This window comes from Peromyscus leucopus, chromosome 1 (genome assembly GCF_004664715.2).
Source record: "Peromyscus leucopus breed LL Stock chromosome 1, UCI_PerLeu_2.1, whole genome shotgun sequence".
Taxonomy (NCBI): Eukaryota; Metazoa; Chordata; class Mammalia; order Rodentia; family Cricetidae; genus Peromyscus; species Peromyscus leucopus.
Window position 1 is genome coordinate 45,273,261 of NC_051063.1, and position 22,868 is coordinate 45,296,128.

General features: G+C 42.1%; 1 protein-coding gene across 3 annotated transcripts; it reads left to right on the top strand.

Moving 5' to 3' along the window:
- Positions 1 to 398: 398 nt before the first annotated feature.
- Cep55 (centrosomal protein 55) lies at positions 399 to 19,288 on the top strand. 3 transcript variants are annotated; one of them, XM_028882904.2, is made up of 9 exons: positions 399 to 498; positions 3,138 to 3,332; positions 5,798 to 6,073; positions 8,158 to 8,226; positions 13,114 to 13,264; positions 14,171 to 14,481; positions 15,499 to 15,570; positions 16,884 to 17,009; positions 18,176 to 19,288. In XM_028882904.2, exons 2-9 carry the CDS (start codon positions 3,150 to 3,152, stop codon positions 18,374 to 18,376), a joined length of 1,389 nt encoding a protein of 462 aa, XP_028738737.1. In that variant the 5' UTR covers positions 399 to 498; positions 3,138 to 3,149; the 3' UTR covers positions 18,377 to 19,288. The 3 variants fall into 3 exon arrangements, with proteins under 3 accessions (XP_028738737.1, XP_037062506.1, XP_028738738.1); XM_037206611.1 differs by having other exon boundaries at positions 425 to 771; XM_028882905.2 differs by having other exon boundaries at positions 425 to 720.
- Positions 19,289 to 22,868: the final 3,580 nt, after the last annotated feature.

Genomic DNA, 22,868 nt, shown 5'->3' on the forward strand with positions numbered 1-22,868 from the left:
AGCCCGCCTTCGCTCCGCCTGCCTCAGGTTCCAGACCCCGCCCTCAGGCTCCTGGGCTCCTCCCTCTCTCCGCCAATCTCGATTCCAGGCCCCGCCTCGCCCTCGCTCAGATTGTAGACCCCGCCCTCTCCCGCCTCGCCCTCGCTCAGATTACAGGCCCCGCCCTCTCCCGCCTCGCCCTCGCTCAGATTGCAGACCCCGCCCTCCCCGCCTCGCCTCGCTCAGATTGCAGGCCCCGCCCTCCGCTGCTCAGCTTTCAGGCCCCGCCCTCTCTCGCCTGCCCTCAGATTGTAGGCCCCGCCCTCTCCCGCCTCGCCCTCGCTCAGATTGCAGGCCCCGCCCTCTCTCGCCCCGCCCTCTCTCGCCCCGCCCTTTTCCAAGCCGGCAGTGACGTGTCCCGCCCCTCCGCCGCGGGATTCAAACTCCCGGAAGCGGTGTCCGGGCTGGAGAGTTGCAGGGGGTCTGACGCAGCTGCGCGAGCGCTGTGTTTGGTCTCAGGTACTGAGTGGCCCCGGCCTTGGCGGGGGAGGGTGGAGAGGACAGCCGGGGCCCGCAGCCCCAGGGCCGGACTGGACCGCACAGGAGGCGGCATCGGTGGGCAGATCACGGCCTCAGGACTCCGTCTCGGCTCGCTGGAATACATGCCCGTTTCCTGAGAGACACCACGCTGGGTGCCAGCCGACCTCGACCGTCATCCTTTCGATCCCTTTCAACTTTGCGGTATTGTCGCTTCCCTAACAGAGGCATCGGGAGGCCAGCGACCTGACGCAGGTCTCTCGTGCGCTCGGCCTTTTGCTATTAACAAGCGCTTCTCTTTGTTTTTATTTTCCTCTTTCCCTCCTGCCCCCTCCCCCCCCACTCCCGTAGACAATTGGTGCGATTTACTGAATGGAAAGGCTTCTTTGGTCTCTTCCTGACCAGAATGTCTTAGGTCCCTCCAGTCCAGAGATTTCCGAGCATCTGTCTTTCAGCTCTTGGATGACCAAAAAAAAAAAAAAAAAAAAAGAAAAGAAAAGAAAAGAAATAATAAAATACAGCTCTTTTGAACAATTATTGACTGAAAAAAATGTTGGGAGCAGGTACCAGTGACTACCAGCTTGTGTCTGTGTGGTGAATTCTGTGGCCCTTCTTAGAGTTAAGAGAGGGCTTCCTGAAGAAGATGCCACCGGGACTGCGGAGTTCCTGAAGAGACTTTATGAATGAATGGAGTGGAAAATACTGGGAAAGGAAGGTGGTAGACCTCGGTGGTAGCAGGGTTGCATGCGTGGGGAAGAGTGGACTAGGTCGGTCTAGACCAGAGCCAGGAGCCCTAGTCATTTAGGCGGCCTCTGCAAGAGTTAGGAAGCAAATGTCCTGAGGGTTCTTCCAAGTTGTGTTGATCTGTGTGTCTTCCATTCTTGTCTCAATGACTTGGTAGCTTCCTTTCTGCCAGTCCAGGGTATCAAGTCCTCCCTGTGACATAAACAGAAGCCCAGGGAGAAGCTTTTGTGGTAGCAGGTTCCTGAGACATAATAACTGCATTTGCCTCAGTGGAGTGGACTAGCTGCCTTAGTTTTTGACGGGATGATGGGCAAAAATCGAGGGTGAATGCTTTAATGTAGACTTTATTCGACTCTGTCTTTACAGTTCTATTATTTTTAGGCTGATTTCATGCAGGATGACCTTACACTGACTACCCTAAGTGGATCTCCCTGTTTCTGTTGGTAGCTTTTATGACTATGATTATTTCACATAGTTTGAGACTATGTGAATCTGTGTTTCTGTTGTTGTAGTTTGTTGCCTGCCTCACTGTCCTGAAGGCTTCCTGGCTGCAGAGACCTTGGTGTCTCCTCTTCCTCCTGTTGCTTTAACCAGCTTATACCCAGTCCCTATTGGGCTACCTGGTAAATAGGCTTTGTAGTAATTTGTTGTTGTTGTTTGTTTAAACAGTTCTGTGCAGTGCAGGCAGCCCTCAAACTCCATATGCAAATGAGGCTGTCCTTGAACTACTGGTTGTCTTGCCTCCACTTCCTGAGTATTGGTATTATTGGCACGCACCCCCATGCCTGGCTGTGTAGTAATTGTTGAATGCATTAATGGTCTCTTTTTTTAGAGTCCTTAATCACACTGCCATCATTTTTATCTCAGGGCATACAAAAGGTAGAAAATGTTTGTTTGTTTTTAATCTCCTTATTGAAGAACTATTTTATACACTATTTGTACAGTATATTTTACTATACATTTGGCTGCTAGAGTTTGTATTACACATTTGCTTCTAAACTGTCATCTAGTACTATTAGCAGATATGAAGCATATCCTTATTTCTGTGACTCCTTAATTCCTTTTCTTTTTCTTTTTCTTTTCTTTTTTTTTTTTTTTTTTTAACGAGACAGGGTTACTCTGTGTAGCTTTGTGCCTTTCTGTTGCCCAGGTTGGCCTCAAACTCACAGAGATCCGCCTGACTCTGCCTCCCGAGTGCTGGGATTAAAGGCGTGCGCCACCACCGCTAATTCCTTTCATCCCGAAATCTCAGTATTATACCTCTTTTTCTATAAATGTCTTATGTTGGATTTCCTCCCTTCTTCCCGCCTTACTCTCAAAAGGCTATTAAGATAGAGTTCAATTAGACATGCCTTCTAAAACAGAGGACACATGTTAATGACTTATAATGCCCATAAACTGAAAATTAGATTACCACCAGCTTTTTATTCTTGGGTATATCTCCTTGAAAGTATGAGGTTTGGGGACCCTTCCATTAATTGTAAACAAAAACTTTCTGTTAGTTTATAGAACATTGCCAGGCGTAGTGGTGCATTCCTATAACCCCAGTACCTGGGAGGCAGAAGCAGGATGATTGTGAATTCAGTGCTATTCTGGTTACATAGTGAGTTCCACACCAGCCTGGACTATATCAAAATCTACTCTCAAACTGAGGTTTTTTTTTTTTTTTTTTTTTTTTGTTTTTTTTTTAAGGATCATTACAATGCCCCAGAAATCTTCCTCAGTTTTTTTATGGATCCCACTGATTTGTATAAATCACTTCTGTTTAGAGCAAATAGGCCATAAGGCCTCTTCCAGACCTGAAATATAAAAGTTTAAACTCAGACTTCAATTGCATTTGAATTTAAAAATTGTATTTATTTATCTATTTTTCACAGATCATTTTAAAGATGTCTTCCAGAAGTCCCAAAGATTTAATTAAAAGCAAGTGGGGGTCAAGGCCTAGCAGCTCCAAATCGGACACTGCATTAGAGAAATTTAAGGGAGAAATCGCAGCCTTTAAAACATCCCTGGATGAAATCACAAGTGGGAAAGGAAAAGTGCCTGATAAAGACAAATGCAGACTTTTGGAGGTAAGTGGTGCAGAGTCCTTTAAAGGTGCACACATTCTGGAAAGCCGTGCATTTGGCTCTCTGATGCTGCGTTCTCATTCTTCTATGTCCTTGTTTGACCTGTTCTTTCTAGTTCTAGGAAGTTGATCTTGAATTTGGAATCTTAAATTCCTACTTTGATTTTACCAACCTTCAGACATACTTTAATTCGCTCTTTTAAAATGTTATTGAGTATGTGTTTTGAGGTTATCAGATATTAAGTTGTTTCAGAAATAAGACATCGTGATGAGTAGTTTTGTACCTTTAATATAATGCTGTGATCTTATGATCTGTTTTTCTTCCTTACTATAAAAAGATTTACCTTATTTTATGTGTATGAGTTTTCTCTGCAGGTATGTATGTGTATCATATGTGTGCCTGGTGCCTGCAGAGGTCAGAGGAAGGTATAGGATCCCCTGGAATTGGAGTTTGGATGGTTATAAGCTATGATATGGGTGCTGGGAACTAAATATGGTTCCTCTGCAAAAGCAACAAGTACTCTTAACTGCTGAGCCAACTCTCCAGACTCAGACCCTTACGTCTTTTGTTGTTGTTTTGTTTTGCTTTTTCAGATAGGGTCTCGTGTAGCCCAGGTTGGTCTGGAGCTTGAGCTGTTTGGCTGAGGATGACCTCAAACTTCTGGTTCCCCTCCGCCACCTTTAAGTGCTATGATTATAGGCATATGTCATTGCACTTAATGTATTCTTTCACATATTGAAACCAAACTAATAAGCTAATCTGGCATTCATCATGTAACTTTTTGATTATTTATCTTTTTTTTTTTTTTTTTTTTTTGTTTTTCGAGACAGGCTTTCTCTGTGTAGCTTTGAGCCTTTCCTGGAACTCACTTGGTAGTCCAGGTTGGCCTCGAACTCACAGAGATCCGCCTCCCGAGTGCTGGGATTAAAGGCGTGCGCCACCACCGCCCGGCTGATTATTTATCTTAATTACATTAATATTCTTTTTTTTTTTTTAAGATCTATTTATTTATTATATATACAGTGTTCTGTCTGCACATATCCCTTCAGGCCAGAAGAGGGCACCAGATCTCATTACAGATGGTTGTGAGCCACCATGTGGTTGTTGGGAATTGAACTCAGGACCTCTGGAAGAACAACCAGTGCTCTTAACCTCTGAGCCATCTCTCCAGCCCCAACATTAATATTTTTGATAAAAATTTGTTATACAGAGCCAGGCGGTGGTGGCGCACGCATTTAATCCCAGCACTCGGGAGGCAGAACCAGGCGGATCTCTGTGAGTTCGAGGCCATCCTGGTCTCCAAAATGAGTTCCAGGAAAGGCGCAAAGCTACACCGAGAAACCCTGTCTCGAAAAACCAAAAAAAAAAAAAAAAAAAAAAAAAAAAAAAAAAAAAAAAAATTTATACAATATCAGTCTGTTTTGTGTTGTTACAACACAGTGCTACAGACTAGGTAATGAGAGAGAGAGAGAGAGAGAGAGAGAGGAGAGAGAGAGAGAGAGAGAGATTGGTTTAGCTGCAAAGTCCAAAAGCACAGAGCATCTGATAAGGGTCTTCAAGCTGTGTCATCGCATGAAATAAGGCCAGGCAGGCATAGGAAGTATATGGGGACCAGGGCTGAATTCATTGGAACTGATAAGTGACCCACGGCAGCCCTGTGAATCCACTCATGGGGTCGTGCCCTCATGACCCCATCGCCTCATACATTGGTACAGTGAGGGTTAAGTAAATTTGAGGAATCATAGTCAAGCCGTAGCATGCTGTGTTTAAGATTGTAAAACATACTGGCTTACTGTTTATAAATTTTTATTGGCTATTTAACTTGGAACTGGATGGTATTTCCATGCTTTTTGGGATACTGGAAGAATACTGTGACATTCTCACATCTTCGCTTTCCTATATATAGTTGAAGAGAAAATATTTTCTCAAATATTTCGTGATTTTATTTATTTATTTATTTTTGTTAGTTCACTAAATTAAAAAAAAAATCTATGCATTTCAGATACCCTGAATTGTTTATCAATTTCAAAGTATTAAATAGTGTTCAGGTTTCCTTGTAAAGGTTTAGAAACCCATTTTAATCATTCATCTTGGCTGCTGCCCTGTTAGCCTACTCATTCTGACGACCGTTTTTATCCTTTTCTCGTCTCTTTCCCTCTTTTGCCACAGTAATGTGATAAGCATTGATTTAGCCTCCTCCCCCCACCCTTGACACAGATGGGTCTTCCTCTGTGTCTGCCTCTTCAGGGTGTGTGCGTGTTAACTAGAGCACAGCTGCCCTTAATGTAAGGGCTGTCCGAGCATAGCACTGAACTTTAGCTTATATTTTTGGTCCTGATATCTATCATAAAATCAAATTTGATAAGTAGTAAATATTTTATAAATGCTTCATAAATGTATGGAAATGCATTGTTTAGCTGGATGCTTGACTTGGCTGAGTTCTAAGAGTCTTCTCAGTTTCTATTTAGAAAATTCAAGTTCTTGAAGCTGAGAGAGAGAAGAACGTTTATTACCTCACAGAGAAGGACAGAGAAATACAGAGACTCAAAGACCAGCTAAAGGCCAGATACAGTTCTTCCTCATTACTTGAGCAACTGGAGGAGAAAGCGAAGGAATGTGACAAGAAGCAGCAGTTGCTGGAGTCCTTATCCAAAGAGACAGATGTCCTGAAGAAGCAGCTGTCCGCCACAACCAAAAGACTTTCTGAACTGGAAGACAAGGCCTGTGCCCTCCATCTGTCCCAGGTGCTAAGACTTTCTTCAGAGCTTTTTCCTGTCTGCTACAGTTTATAGTTCTTATGAAGAATAATGAGTTTTTTAATGTTTGTGAAATGATATAGAACCTTAGTGTACCTACAGATCACTTCTTTTTGGTTTTTAGTTGAGTCTTCTTCCATAAATTAAAAACAATGCAGTTCCCTGCTCTCCCACACTGTTGTTTCACCCAGAAGACTATTCAGAAGACAGTCTGTGCTGTAACTACAAAAGTCAAGAAAGATTTTGCTGAGATTTTATTTCAGTAGTTTGTATAAACATTAGGTTTAAGTTTTGGGTTAGTTTTCGTATTTGAGATAAAAAGTTATACCAAATAGATTTTTCCCTAACTGCACATACATTTCTTCTCCCTCTTGTTTGAGAGGAACTGTGTCATAGAATGAACAAGGATCTGTGTAAAATCACCTGAGTCTCCATCTTGATTTTGCCAGCTGATATCATGTAACACTGAGTGATTGCCTTAGCTTCTGGGGGATGAGAGACAGTGTTAGAGTAGCTTGGTCAGTCTCCTTTTATAAGCCTTGATTTCACATCAGTAAAACCGAGCTAAGAGCACTGATGATGTCCTATGATAATGACTGACCAGGTGCCTTGCAGAAATTACCTATTGGCCAAACCTTTGGTTCTTTTGGCCTTTGAATATTACTGTCCGTAGAAGAACAAGTTTGAGTTGTAACTTCTCAGTGGTGGAGTGCTGTATTAGTTACTTCTCCTGTCGCTGTGTTTAAGGGAGGGAGGTTTGTTCTGGCTTATGGTCTGGGGATCGTTCTGTCATGGTGGGGAAGGCAGCAAGAACAGGGGGCCTGATGGTTACTCAGGAAGCAGGGGAGAACAGGAAGTGGAGCCCTGCCTTAAAACTCCAAGGCTGACCCTCGTGACCCACATCCTCCAGCAAGACTCCGCCCCTAAAGGCTCTTCAGCCTTCCCAAACAACCCCAGCACCCACATAGGACTTTCCTTATGGATGCTTAAGAAAAACACCCAAATCCCCCAAACCCTGAAAAGCAGGATTTTTAGAGTCTGCTGGTTAATCTGGGATTATTACCACTCGGTTTTCCTCTATGGAAGAATGAAGAAAGGAGAGCTGTTATGAAAGTATGTTTTGAGTTCCATGCAATCTATTTGAAGAGGTACTTATTAATATTATTATAGTCTCCCAAATCTGAAACTTTTTGAATGTTATCAAGTGGAAAATTTCACACCTGACCTCACATGACTGTCACAGCCAGAATCCAGGCACATTAAATGTTTTGTGTAAAATTGTCTACAGGTAATGTGTACATGAAACAAACGGCCTGGCAGTGGTGGTGCATGCCTTGCACTCGGAAGGCAGAGGCAAGCGCAAAGATCTCTGAGTTTGAGGCTAGCCTGGTCTAAGTGAGTTCCAGGACAGCCAGGGCTATACAGAGAAACCCTGTACTAAAAGGAGAAAGAAAAAAAGAAAAAATGAATTTCACATTTAGAGTTTAGTCCCATCCCTTTTTAGTTTAGGAATACTCAACCTATACTCAAACTTTTAATCTTTGACAGTTTGGTTTATTTCTTTGAAATAGCTGAATTGTTTGACTCCTTTTGGTGAAAACTCGGTGGGCTATTTATATGCATTAAAGGTTCTGGGGATTGTGGGATCCAAAAACTCTCAGAATAAAATTAGGTCTGAAGTCTCAGGGTTTCCAGATCACTTAGGACAGGGGTTCCCAACCTTCCTAATGGTACCACTCTTTAATACAGTTCCTCATGTTGTGGTGATCCCCAACCATAAAGTTATTTGTATTGCTACTTCATATTTTGCTACTGTTGTGAATCATCATGTAACTATTTCTGGAGATGGAGGTTTGTCAGAGGGGTCGGGGCCCACATGTTGAGAACTGTTAGCTCAAGCGCATTCCCAGGGAATTGAATTCTGTCCAATGTCCCTTGGTAATTCTCCCCTGGCTTAGTACAGAGGTGAGTTTGGGATGTCTAGAGAAATAATTTGTACTTTTATGGAACTAAGTATAATGAAACTTGTATTGTTGAGTGGATGGTGTTAACTGATGTTGGGTTATTTACAGAGCATGCCTGCAAACTGCTTCAACTCATCAATGAGTAGTATTCATGAAAAAGAAATGCAGCTGAAAGATGTAAGTTGTTTGTTTGTTTGTTTGTTTGGTTAAACAATGGATAAAGAGGACTAATTCATATGTTCTTAAATTTCATAGAAATTGGAAGCATTAGTGTTATGATTTAAAAAAAAAACAAATCTAATGAGGTAGGAGAACTGAGTGTTTGAGATCATTGTCAAGGGTATCCATAGACTAGAAAGTTCTAGAAATAAGCTTCCAACTACCTTAGCAGCATACTTTTTCACCCAAATCTAATTTGCCCAAATGGTTGCTCATTATAATGTAATTTAATTTATGCTTTTCTTTTTGTTTATCTATTTGTTATATATTCATTATCTTCAAGTCTTTCTCTGAGAATAGTTGGAAAGGAAACACACGAATATTCAGTAGTTCTCTAGAATTAGACGTGAGGGTTACTTTAGATGTACCAGAAAGGTTTATTACTTCAAACTTACAAATGGACAAGTAAGTTTTGCTGGAAATTGGATAAACTGAGGGCACAGGACTATTTGTATTTTTTCAGGTTTCAGATTAAATATGTGAAGTATAAAGTTATTGATTTTAATTAATAGATCACTAGATAGCTATTCTGATTACAGAAACATTACCTGTGTGTCTACAGGTGTGTCCACCCTGATACTGATAAGAATGCCCTTAAGATTCCTGTTTTGTTTAATCTAGCAAGTGTCCCTTGAAGCCTATTTGACTTTCAAAAGAAGAATTTAAATATCTTGAGTGTCTATACCGGGTGCTATGGTACCTTTATCAAAGTGTTTACCTGGAGGTAATTGAAATAAATATAATTTTAAAAATTATAAATGGGTTTTATTTTACAGTGAATTTGGCCCCTCTGTGCATACTAGTACCTACTGAGTAGATGCATGTATTTAGGTAATTTACTTTGTACACCTTTCATTTTCTCATTGTTTACTTCTGTCACGCTGAGTTTCCAGCCACTTCTTGAAAGGAATAGCCTTTCCTCTTCTGCTTCCTCTGGCTGGGCACTCTGTTTACATGAGAAAGACTTACTCAAATGCAGTAAAATCTAACTCAATTCACCTTCAGGCTAAATCTAAACTGAGTGGTGTTTATCTAGATGGTTTTCTTGAAATGTAGATTTGGATTTAATGGGTCTGGGGTGGGGCTGTACCTCTGGCCTGCTGTGGCTGCTGGTCCCAGGAGCACACTTGGATCATTCTAACTTCTGAAGAGCTCCAGGCAGTTCAGGCCTGGTTTCCTGAAGATCTCAGCAAATCTTTGAGGAGGAGGAAAACTGTAGTTGGCAGACTTGGAGAGTGGGAAAGAGACATCTCACTCACTCCTCATCTACACTGACATGTTCGCCTTGTGAGAGCTTGGAAACTAATTCCATCTCAGAGTTCCCAGAGGAGTGCCTAAGGAGGCTTATCTTATTGAGAATTAGCGTTAGTAAAGTAAAATAAGCGTTAGAATGCATGTGTATGTTTCTTATTTTTCAGCCACCATTTAGGTCTCTCAGACAGCTTGAAATAATTACCTAGTCATAATTGTTAGATTTCTTAGGCATCTTAAGATAAAGGCAGAAAGGGAGGCGCGTCTGACCTTAGGCAGGACTATATATTTATTGATGGGTGGTTGAGCCATATGTCCCATAAATAGGTGGTGTTCCTCTACTTCTGTCACACATGATTCAGATAGGCCATAGGGCCAGTGAAAGGTCCTCAGAGCTTTCAGCTAACTGGCCAGTGGAGAATTCCAGAGTTCTTAGTCTATCTTAGCCAGTGGAAAGCTCTTGGAATCTTTGACCAATATGGCGATCCCCAAACCTAATTGGGGCTCCTCCAAGTTAAGTGTAATAGATTACCTTGTCCCTCATAGCATTTTGCTGTGTGGCATGCATGTTTTGGAAGGGACATGAACTCACTCACATGGGTGATTGTGCCATACATGAGAGAATGCCCATGGAAAAAGATAGGCAGAAATGACTACCATGTGTTTATTAACTTCCCTGCCTCAGTCCTCCTTCCCTTTTGGAGTTGGCTTGCCTAGCTGGGAAGTATAATCTTTCTGCAGGAAGCTATCAGTAATGCCATAGATGTTGTCAAATATCAAAACTGTTATCATTTTTGTACAAACTATATCAACCAAATAACTAGCTGAAAACAGTAGGCATGTTTTGGTCTTAATGTTACAAAATTGGATTTTTACTTTGTCTTAGAGAAGATGTGTAATTTTAATATTTTTTTATTTAGAAAATATAAATTATTAGAAGAGTTCTACGAATGAGAATGATACTTGTATCACTGTTATACTCTATCTAAATGTAACCATGTGTCACACTTTTTAATCCCGTTTTTTGTGTTTTTCTCTTACCGTTCACCTACACAAATACACAAAGTTCTTTTTCTGAGCCATTCAAGGGGGAGCTGCACATATCTGTAATTACTTAGCCCTACCTACATATGCATTTCTTATATCTTAAACAGGAACTTAATAAATTTAACATGGACACAATACTTCTGGTTAGCCTACCGTCCCTAATCCAGTCTTATCGATGAACTCACATGTTTTATTCCTCCAGTACAGCTTGCATTTTGATCTATTTTGAAATTTTTATCCACAGAGTACTTAGCAGATCCCTGGCCAAAGGTGGAATGCACTTCCATGCACTTCATATATTTTTTTAAGGTACATGTTAGTGCATGCCTCCTGTATGTGTAGACACAAAGTTAGAAGAAATAGCTAATGTGATGATGTCTCTAAAAATTCAAACCTATATCTATGTTCAATGGGAGCTTTCTAATCTGATCATTAATAGTAGAAGAAAGGGTGGATGCATATAAAAGAATTGGAGAGAAAAGGAATGTTTGCCTTAGCTGGGCATGGTGACTTAGACCATAATATTATGCTTGAGAGGCTGTGGCAGGAGGATCTCAAGTTCAAGGCCAGGCCAGGCAAGGCAGAGGTAGGGGCGAGAAGAGCTTACTTTGTTAAGTAACATCGCCATCGTGTGGCTTTTCTGAGTATTACCTCTTAAATCTTTTCTTTAAAAAGGTTTTTATCTTTAATTACTGTTCCATGTATATGTACATTTAAAGAATATAAATACAATTTGATGAGTTCATTTTTTTTTTTTGAGACAGGGTTTCTCTGTGTAGTTTTGGTGCCTGTCCTAGATCTTGTTCTGTAGACCAGGCTGGTCTCGAACTCACAGAGATCCGCCTGGCTCTGCCTCCTGAGTGCTGGGATTAAAGGTGTGTGCCACCACCGCCAGGCTGATGAGTTCATTTAATGTTACACACATGTATATGTTTTTAGGGTTCATCACTTGATATTGGATAGCCAGTTAGTGGGGCTCATCTCTGGGAAAGACTGGTTCTTCCCCAGCAATTGTAAATTGCCTGTAACTGAAATCTTAAATTTTTAGTTCATGTACTTGAGTAAAGTATGAACAAGTTCATTTGAAAAACATTGATGACCATCTAATGTAGATTTAAATTATTTGTATTGGTACTTCCTAAAGATGGACAAATACAAAGTTTGATAGAAAATTAGATGTCTTTACTATGTAACATTGTAATTTATAGGTAGTTAGATATACACATGTGCTCTCTGGGTCACACGGTGTTCTTTTGTTTTGGTTTGTTTTGTTTGTTTGAGATAGGGTTTCTCTGTATAGTCCTGGCTGTCCTGGATCTCCCTCTGTAGACCAGACTGGCCTCGAACTCACAGAGATCCACCTGCCTCTGCCTCCAAGTGCTGGGATTAAAGATGTGTGCCACTGGGCCTGGTAACATTCGGTGTTCTTTAGAACTGAATTTGAGCATGAGCTGGAGGTCCTCATGAGAACTCAATCCAGAGTAGTTTGGCCACTGTGAAAGAATATTAGGCTTAAGGCATACATCACCATGTATGTGTCTTTTGGGACCCTTTACCCAAAACATTTAACATGCACATGGTAGCAGGTTTGGATGTGCATGACCTTTTTGCACAAATAATTGTTAAGGCGTATTTCCAGCCTCTCAGGATCGTAGAACAAGAGGAGACAATTCTTTCCTATTAGACCGAACAAGTAGATTGGATAGGAGTTGTAATCTCATTGTATATTTATATTGTGTTAGAATTTCTAGACTTTGTCCCCCTCCCCATTAACAGCAGCTTCGTGGTCTTCCCTAGCTAGCTTGTTTATTTATTTTTTCATTTTTATCTTTGAAACAGTGTCTCACTATATAGCCCTGGCTAGTCTCAAACTCACAGAGATCCTCTTGCCCATTCCCCTGCCCCAGTGCTAAGACTAAAGGTGTGTGCCGCCACACCCAGCTTTTTAGTTATTTAGGGACAAGGCCGCAGCACATAGGCGGCGGGTCTTCGGCTCAAGGCTTAGCCCGGTAGTGCTGGGGTTACAGGCTTCAGCCTGGCCCTTCTGGAATGTAGCTTTTCACTTGAACATGCCCTATTTTCAGTAGCAGAACTACCACCTTCCCTAGCAAAGGGGGTGGAGGTGGCAAGGGGAGCAGTATGTGTTTTCTAGGAATGCCTGGCTGCCTGACAAACTCCTTTTATTTTGATTTGGTTAAGTTTCCAAGAGTCAACAGTGAAGGATAGAGACTTAGAATCAAAGCTCTTTCTAGATGTGAGATTGGAACAGCTCATGTGTGCATCTGCCCCAGGGGCATTCTGGTTCCCAGGCACTGATGTGTACATGAACACAAAGGGAGCTGTGTGTGGGAGGCGGCATACAGACAAAATGAATCCCCTGGAAACTGACCCTCCTGTACTCTAAAGGGACATGCAGTGGCTGCCTGTGAGTAGTTTATAAGTCATAAGATATTGTGTGTGTTGGAAAAGATAATGTCATAGGAACTTCCTTACACATATTACGATCTGGGCTTTTTATTCTGCTGTTGATTTTTCATTCACTCTAAGGCTCTGGAGAAAAACCAGCAGTGGCTTGTGTATGACCAGCAGCGAGAGGCCTACGTTAAAGGACTTTTAGCAAAGATCTTTGAGCTGGAAAAGAGAGCAGAAGCAGCCGCTGCTTCACTCCCACAGCAGATGAAAAAGATGGAATCAGAAGGTACTGAGCTATAAAAGGGCTCTTTTGGGATAAGCCTGACATTTTCCAACAGGAGTGAGTCATCAAATTTAGATTTTTCTTTTATGTAGATATGTGTTAGAAAGTAAAATAACATCATGTCCTTTACGCTTGAAGTAAGAAATAGCACTTGGCAAGTCTGTTTCCTTCTCCCTTGTTTCCAGATATAAGAGGCCACAGGTGAGAGAGCCATCCATCACAGAGTTAGTTCTGAAGTCAGGGTGATTTTCCCTACATGAACACCTTTCCCATTCAAAGTTCTTCTCAGTCCCTCCAGAGCTGACCTGGGCACCAATTTCCTTTTGCGGGGGTAAATGGGTAGGATGATGGATTGAGATAAGGTTTTTCCACATAGCCCTGGCAGTCTGGTACTTAAAATGTAGCCCAGGCTAGCTTCCAATTCAGAGCGGTCGTCCTGCCTCGGTCTCCTAAGTGCTGGAATTATAGGTGTGTGCTACTATACTTGGCATTAGTCGTCATTTCGCTTTGCTTGCCTTTGGCTCTTGTATCAGATCCAGGAGAAAGAACAGGCCTTGTAGATGATGCCTCAACCATTTAATCCTTGCTGTGAGCTTGAGTAGTTACCCATGATGCTGTTTCTGCCCAGTGTTCTACAGTTTCCCTTACATTCATTTCCCCAGAGTTAGACAACATCTTTTAGAAGGTGGGCCAGGAAGAGTCATATTTAACAGCTTATAAAGAAATAAGCTTGACAGGCAGTGAGCTAGGAAGAAAAGATCTACCATCTCAAATGCCAGCCATAGCCCCCACCTCCTGACTCTTTATTTTATAAGCTGAAGAAATGCTGAGGTCTCATTTGTATGAATATGTTTGAAGTTTTAACTTCTTGGGATATTACAAAATGCATTGTAATGTTGTTTGTTACAGTTTATTTTAAAGAGGAGAAGCAAAAATATGATCATCTCTTGGAAAATGCCAAGAAGGATCTTGAAGTTGAACGACAAACAGTAACTCAGTTGCGTTTAGAACTTGATGAGTTTAGGAGAAAATATGAAGAAAGTCAAAAAGAAGTTGAAGATTTAAATCAGCTGTTGAGTTCTCAGCGAAAGGCAGACATCCAGCAGCTGGAAGAGGACAGACATAAGACAGAGAAGATCCAGAAGCTCAGGGAGGAGAGCAGTATCTTCAAGGGAAAACTGGAAGAGGAGAAGAGGAAGTCTGAAGAGCTCTTATCTCAGGTGAGCCAGCCACTGAGGTCTCTGTTCTGCAGATTTCAACCAAGGTCAGGGAACCCAGACCACCCGGGAGCCAGCAAGGAGCAGAACCAGTCCCTGCCTCCTTTGGGCATTCATAGTCTAGCATGGAAGCAGACCACGAGTTAGTACTAAATAAACAGATAAGCCAAGGAAACTAAAACAAGATGATGTGAGAAGAAAGGGGCTGTGGCATTTAGAGACTTGACAGTGGGATCCCGCACAGTGACTCTGGGAATCCCTTCAGTGGAGGACACCACACATGCGAAGGCTTGAGTGAAGAGGTAGATTGTGTGCGAAGTAAAGGCAGTGAGAGGAATCCACTTGATTCCTAGGCTGTGCTCATGAGTGTGCTGATGTGCTCAAATGAATTCCCAGAGTCCCTTAGAAAGAACAGTGTTTGGAATTCACAGCTGGACTGTAGACAGAGTACATGCCTGCAGCAAAATGCTTGTCTCACACAGTGTTCACTAGTCAAATTTTGTGGGGGGCAACTGAGTAATATGAAAGCACTTTGTAAACTAAGTAGATGCCAGTGGAGGTTATTGCTACTAAATTGTAATTTTTAACATCCTGCAGAAGTTGAGAGCTGAGGAAGAGTCAGTAATCCTAATATCTTCTTCCTTCGTCTTCACTTTGCTAAACTTTGACCTGTAGGTGTGAGTTGTGACATTTGGGAAAGGTTAAACAGCTAGAAGGAAATTTTACTTCCCATTTTGACACATTCCCTCCTTGCTATTCTACCAAAGCCTCCAGGAAAGGGGTGTGGCCACACAGAGCAGTGTTCCTCACTCAGTCTGGCTGCTTAGGGAACTTTCATTTGGGATGATACTGCTCATCCTGCTTAAGTGGAAAGCCTCAAGTAACCAGCTGGGATGACTCATCCCGCTCAGTAGGTGTTGTCCTAGTTAGAAGTGGGACTTGCGATGTAGTTCCTTGTCTGTCCCAGGTCTAGTGAGGAGAGGCAGGTGGGATAATGCTGGCTGTCTTTGCATCCTCCAGGTCCGAATTCTCTACGAGTCTCTGTTAAAGCACCAGGAGGAGCAGACCAGGGTAGCTCTGCTGGAGCAGCAGGTACTTACTGGGCATGCTCGGAAGTCCATTCAGCTGGTAAAAAACAGAACTCCGGTGTTTATACTGTTCTATGGAGAACGACTTGAAAGTTATTGAACAAGATGGTTTTCTTAGAGACTCTGTACCACTCACATATTCTACAGCTGTTCTTAGCCTAAACCAGATTCTTTGTTTGTTTGTTTGTTTTTCGAGACAGGGTTTCTCTGTGTAGCTTTGGTGCCTGTCCTGGATCTCGCTCTGTAAACCAGGCTGGCCTCGAACTCACTGAGATCCGGCTGGCTCTGCCTCCCGAGTGCTGGAATTAAAGGCGTACACCCTAAACTGGATTCTTAAAGGTGTGGTGGCGGTTTTCCTGACAGGTTGGCTTGGGCAAATGTTGCTCTTCCATGGCTGTAGTTCCTACTCTAGGCTAACAGGGTCTCTTCCTAGGTCACCCTGTGAGTTCAAGCAGAGTGGACACCATTTATTCTCACAATGTATAATAGAATTTCTTAAGATATTTCAAACCAGGGAGTAGCCATCTCCCACCCCCACCAAAAATTCCAAGAATGTTAGGAATAACTCCAGCAACTTCTTAAACTGCCCTCCACTCATCCATACCTTAGGCCTTGGCTTTGCTAGTTCATAAAGCAGCTCTTTAACCATAAACTTCCTTTACTAATAATCTTGATATGCTCAGATGAGTTCTTGATAAGCAGGCCCAGCAAGTATTCTCTTGTGCTAATAAAGACTAAACAGTCAATAAAGAGAACTAGGTGTGGTGATATTTTATCTGTGTCCCCCAATAAAATTTATCTGAGGGTCAGAGAAAAAGCCAGCCACTATATTAAACATAGAAGTCAGGCAATGGTAGCACACACCTTTTTTTTTCCCTCAAGACAGGGTTTCTCTGTAGTTCTGGTGCCTGGCCTAGATCTCGCCCTATAGACCAAGCTGGCCTCGAACTCACAGAGACCCACCTGGCTCTGCCTCCCGAGTGCTGGGATTAAAGGCGTGTACCACCACCACCCGGCTTCTCTCAGCTTTTTTTTTGGGGGGGGGGGCGTTTCGAGACAGGGTTTCTCTGTGTAGCTTTGTGCCTTTCCTGGGACTCACTTGGTAGTCCAGGCTGGCCTTGAACTCATAGAGATCCGCCTGCCTCTGCCTCCCAAGTGCTGGGATTAAAGGCGTGCACCACCACTGCCCGGCCATTCTCTCAGCTTTTTTTACCCCAGTATTTGGCTCTGGGTTTTTATTAATAAGACCGTTTAGCAATTCGTCTACAATTGGGCAGGATCTACCAGTTTTAACTGCCTTGTTCTTACATATTCCAGATGCAGGCCTGTACTCTAGACTTTGAAAATGAAAAACTTGACCGCCAGAATATGCAGCATCAACTGTATGTGATTCTTAAGGAACTCCGAAAAGCAAGAAGTCAAATAACACAGTTGGAATCCTTGGTAAGTTTTGAATGGCTAATATAAAACTTATTCTTCATTCTCTTTTTCTACTTCTTCATTGATGTGTCAGCTCAGTTCCCAAACCAGTAATAGAGCCTCAAATGAACTTATCTCAAATCATAGTTGCCTCCTCTGTGGCACCTAACCTTACAGCACCAGTGCAGGACTCAGAAGGCGGGGCCTTACGAAGCTCTTGCTCATAGTTACTTTCCTGGTGTCTGGGATCATCTCCTACCCAGGTTGGGCACTGCCATTCTAGAGATGTCCAACAGTACTTTGCATAGAGGGCAGAAGGTAGAAAATAGGGCATCGTGGCATTCCTTTTTCATATTTCTGATGAGTTTGTGTGCATTTATGTGTCTGTGAATGTGCCCAGATGTCCTATTAGTGCACATTTATATATTGTCCTTGAACTGCAGAACATTTGGAAATGGAGAATATTATAAACAACTCCTAGTTTCTAAGGGAGAGGAGAAAAAAACAGTTGTTAAAGTAATTTATAACTTGTATGTTAATAAAATAAATATCTTCATAATGTGCTATAAAATATGAATGTTTACGCTTTCTTGACTATTTTAAATTTTCTTTAAAGAAATGAAAAAGCCAAGTCTCAAAGGTATGTAGCATCCTGGTCATCTGTGTATGTAACCTATCTGAGCTACTAAAATTCTCTGCTGCTCTCCATTCTGTGTAGGATTTCGTTGCTGCTCTCTTTTCTGCATTATGATTTTACTCCCCAGGATGTGAAACACTCCCCAACGAACATCTCCATCTTCCCACTTCAACCTCCCAGGTGCTGGGAACTTTGTACTTCTTTATTTCTTAATTTACTTCTGGCAAATGTATACACACTCTTGAAAATGTCATGATAAATCCCATTATTTTGTACACTGAATTAAAAAAGTAATTTTTTTTTTTTTTACATTTGACTCTGTGCCTTAAGCACAGTCTGTCTATATGAGCACTAACTCACTACTTTCCTGAGTAGTTAAATTACCCAAGTTATTCATGACTACCTTATATGTTACCATTAAAACAATAATGAACAGAAATCCAAACTAAGCTCCCTGCAGGGCTGAAGCATGCAGAGGGTGCACAAAGCAGTTGAAACTGCCCAGCCCTCAGTCTTCCGTTCAAACAGTGTTCATTTGAAATTTGTTTTGCAGAAGCAGCTACATGGGTTTGCTTTCCCAGAGCAATCCTTCCCACTCCAGAGAGAGCCTGAAAGCAGAGTGAAAGGTTCCTCACCTAAAAGCCCCACTGCTGGACTCAACGACAGCCTGGTGGAATGTCCCAAGTGCAGTGTACAGTACCCAGCCAATGAACATCGAGACCTGCTCGTCCATGTTGAATACTGCATGAAGTAGCAGAAGTGCTCCTGCCTCTGTACTGAACAAGTCCACACTGTATCCTATGTTTGTTTATGGGCACTTTGAATCACAGATTACATCTCTTGTATAAGAAGCTCCCTGTCTGCCCTTGGCCTCTGCCATATGAGGGCATCCTTACGTTTTTCTGGCCACTTTACGTTTTCTTTGTAGTGATACCTTCCTGAGCCGCTTCATCATCAGGCTGCAGTGAATGTGGTGAGCAGCGGGTACCCAGACGACTAGCACTTCACACTTTTCTTCTAACTAGCACTTCACGCTGTTCTAGATTCAATGAACAAGAGCTATTTGGGTTATTGATTACGGCTTAAAGCTATGGGCCAGCAAGCAAATATTTTATGCTTCGGGGGTTTTCAGAGAATCAGACGGTAACTAACTGCAGCTCTTACTGTGCTGATCCTTTTTATATAAATGCTTGGTATACTGACACTTCCAACGTGATACCTCTTGCTATTGTCGAACGGTTACTAGAAAAATCAGGGAGTTTTGTAATCTTTATTGCTGTTAACTCTTCTAAGCACAAAGCAGGTTTTGTTTGAAGAATGCCTTTAAGTAGTTGCACATTTTCACTCACATTTTCTGACCATAACTTTGACTTAAATTTCAGTAGCACACGTCAGTTCCCTAAAATGCCAAAAGGAACAAAACAAAATTATCTTGCCTCCTCATTCAGTTTGCAGGTCTTTTATTATAGCTTGATTGGTTTTTGTTTTTTGGCATTCTCAGAGATAGGTGAGCGGGGTAATTATCCAATATTTGTTTTCTGAATAGATATTTTTATATATGCTTCATGTAAACCAAAAGGTGTTATTTCTTCAGATTTTCTAACTTGCTTAAACCTGAGCTACTGTTAGCAATATGAAGGAGGAAATAAATTTATTATTTAATAAGTTCGTGTCTACTATGTATGTATGTACATATGTTCTTAAGATCTCTAGTCACAAAGTGGTATTGGGGTTCTGGATTGACGCACATAAGGTGACGGGAACTGAGAGACACCAGAGCCATGCTGTGAGGGAGGTCAAGGAGTTGGAGGTGTCTCTGCCGGCCAGGCTGCAACTCTTAATAAATACTTTTCTGAGCTGTTTGTTACAAAGGCAAAGCAACAAGCCTGTGAAGGAATATGTGATTTTGGCTTTTGAATTTGGGGGGCATAAAAACTGTATAGATTTGTTAATGTAAATAAAATTTTGCCTTCGGAGTTAATAGTCCCATATGCCTAGTATCTTCAACCTTGGTTGGAGGAAAGATAGAGAAGTACTTTTCAGTTAGATAGCTCTTACTCTGACCCACAGTGCTATGCCAGAGGCCACAGGATTTCATTCTAAATGTGTGCTATAAGAAGAGGTTTCTCAGCCGGGTGGCGGCGGCAGGCCGCGAATACCTTTAATCCCAGCATGGCGGGAGGCAGAGCCAGGCAGATCTCTGTGAGTTTGAGGCCAGCCTGGTCTACAGAGTGAGTTCCAGGACAGGCTCCAAAGCTACACAGAGAAACCCTGTCTCAAAAAACCAAAAAAGAAAGAAGGAGAAGGAAGAAGAAAGAAGAGGTTTCCCTTCGCAACTTTTCAGAAAGCCAGGCATTACCTTGAATTTTGTTCTTTTGTTTGTTTTTTTTGAGACAGAGTTTCCCTGTGTAGCCCTGACTATCCTGGAATTCATTCTGTAGACCAGGCTGGCCTTGAACTCAGAGATCTACCTGTCTCTGCTCCCCCCCCCCCCCCCCCCCCCAAGCACTGGTATTAAAGGTGTGCACCACCACTGCCTGGCTTTCATTACTTTGAACTTATAGATACAAAAAATGGCTTGTCCATGCAGTGGGTGAGGGCTTGCTCATTCAGAAGTAGAGAGCAGGCCGTTGGTCTCTGCCTGTTTGAGCAGAAGGCAGGGTTAGCAGCCCCTCTGCCCTGGCAGCCCCTGACTGACTCCTGGAGGACATTTCTGTAGTCCAGGGAGAGCTGGAGCTGGGTGCTTTCCCTGGGTGCTTCAACCACCGTCTGGGCACCAGTATCAGAACGACTTTGGGAAGGTGTCAAGAAAACGGAACAGTTCTGAAGTGTGCCCCGTGTTCAGCTTTTTTGCATATTTTCGTTTGTAGATGATTAGAACAGGAAGAGTCCTTTTTTCCTGGATCATGTTACAGAAGCAAGGGTCAGTCAAGACCTGAAATCACTTGAAGGGTCAAACTGTTGTTTTTCTTCACTGACTGTTTTTTATGGCACATGGCCGCCTGTGCTTAGGCCATGTTGATTCTGGAGGATGGTATGCTGCTGCGCCAGAGACCACTAGCTGTTGAACACTTATTCCTGGTTGCCGCTCTGTGAAGTATTTACTGGCATCAGCACCATTCAGAGACTAAGCAGGACACCCAGGGTCATCACCGATGTGTAGGAAAGCAGTGTCTACGGAAGGATCCATCATCCCTCTTTTACATTATATTGTTAGTTCCAACAAGCACACACTGGGGCTGTCATTCCAGGAATCTCCCCCTCTCCAGTATGCCATGCAGGTTGGTACACATATATGATCCTAACACTCAGGATGCTGATTTATTGAGTTCTAGTCCAGTCACTACATAGCAAGACTGATTCAAATAACAAAAGACAAAAAAAAAAAAAAAAAAAAAGCCTACAGAAAAAACTATTTTATGCATCATATATACAAATTGAGATTTTTAAGAAATATTTGAGATTTTATTTTTATCTTGTATTTTTGAGTGTTTGCCAGCATTGATACCTGTACATGTTTGTTGTGTCCACAGAGGCCAGAAGAGGGCATCAGATCCCTAGGACTAGAATTTCACAGGGTTGTAAGGTGCCATGTGTTTGGGGAATTGAACCTGGGTCCTCTGGAAGAGCAGTCAGTGTTCTTAGCCACAGAGCCATCTCCCTATCCACCAAATTAATGGATTTTGACACACATTCTTGTAACCATCAGCCAAATAGACATATAGACTACAGCACCATCCCTGACAGTTTCTTTACTCCGGTTTCAGTCCAGAAGCCCTTCCTCACAGAGGCAATCTTGTGTCTTTTATCATGCACTGGGTTTGTAAGGTTTTGAAGTTCACATATATGGTTTTACATATTTGGATCTTGCTTCTTTGACTCATTAGTGCTTTCAAACTCTTCCATGTTTTTATTTTTTAAATTTTCATTACTTCTTTCAAAATTAAGGTTAGCGTAGTAATGGGTTTCATCATAGTGTATATATATATATATATATATACATATACTTATACATATATATAACACTCTACTTTTTTCATCATTTATCTCCTTCCTCCTGATAGTCTCTGCTTTCATCCACATATATTGCATTATTCACTTTCTTTCCATTCTTAAGATATTTTCCTCCTTTCTCATGATGACCTGCACACACACAGACATTCACACACAAATACACTCAGTTCCTCCATGTACATATAATTTGTTTTTTAATAGCTGAATAACATTCCATTTTCTAAACACACTATATTTTTATTAATTTATTATTTCTATACTTCTCTTGGTAGGAATTGGCATCATATCTTGTGTAAGTGTTGTGCGTATTTGTTTGTTTGTTAGTATTGGTGGTGTGGGAATCAAACCCAGAGCCTTATGCATGCTGTGTGTGTGCTTTATTGCTGAGCTACAACCCAGTCCCCTTATGCAAGTATTTTTGAGGGTCTCTCTTTTCATTTCTATTAGGGAGATAGAATGGGTCACAATACGTGATACTTATCCTTACTGACAACTATTCAACAGTATTTTTCAGTGACTAAAGGAATTCTTTTTTCCAATGACCCTCCACAGGGACAAACCATGTACACAATGGTCAGTGACCTCTGCAACAATTTTGTTATAAATACACCACTGATTTCTTAATGTCTCTACATAGGTGAAAACCTGAGGCCCAGAGGCAACTCCCAGTCCTCAGGGGCACGCTGTGTCCAGCTGTCTGTTCCTCTGGTTTGTCCCAGCCACATTTTTAGAGTGGAAGTACTTCAATATCTGCTTCTCAGGGGCCTGGTGGGCAATGAGATGGGGCAGCTGCTACAGTGGAGGCTGGAGGTGCATGTTCTCAGGGGGAGCTGTTTGTCCAAGAACAATGACTGCCATATGGCCGCATTAGTTAACTCTTCTGTTGCTTTAATAAAACACCATGACTAAGGCAACTTCTAGCAGGAAGCGTTTATTTTGGCTTATAGTTCCAGAGGGGTAAGCATCCATCATGGGGAGGCTTGGCCGTAAGGGGCAGGGATGACAGGAAGCTGACAGTTCACATCCTAACCACCAGCACAGAACAGAGAGGGCAAACCGGAAGTGAAGCAATACGGTAAGCTCTCAAAGCCCACCTCCAGTGACATGCTTCCTCCAGCAAAACTATACCTCTCACACCTCCCCAATCAGGGCCACCAGCAAGGGAGCCTGTGGAGGACATTTCTCAGTGAAACCACCACGATGACTTAACTTTTAGTTTTTTTTCTGAGAGA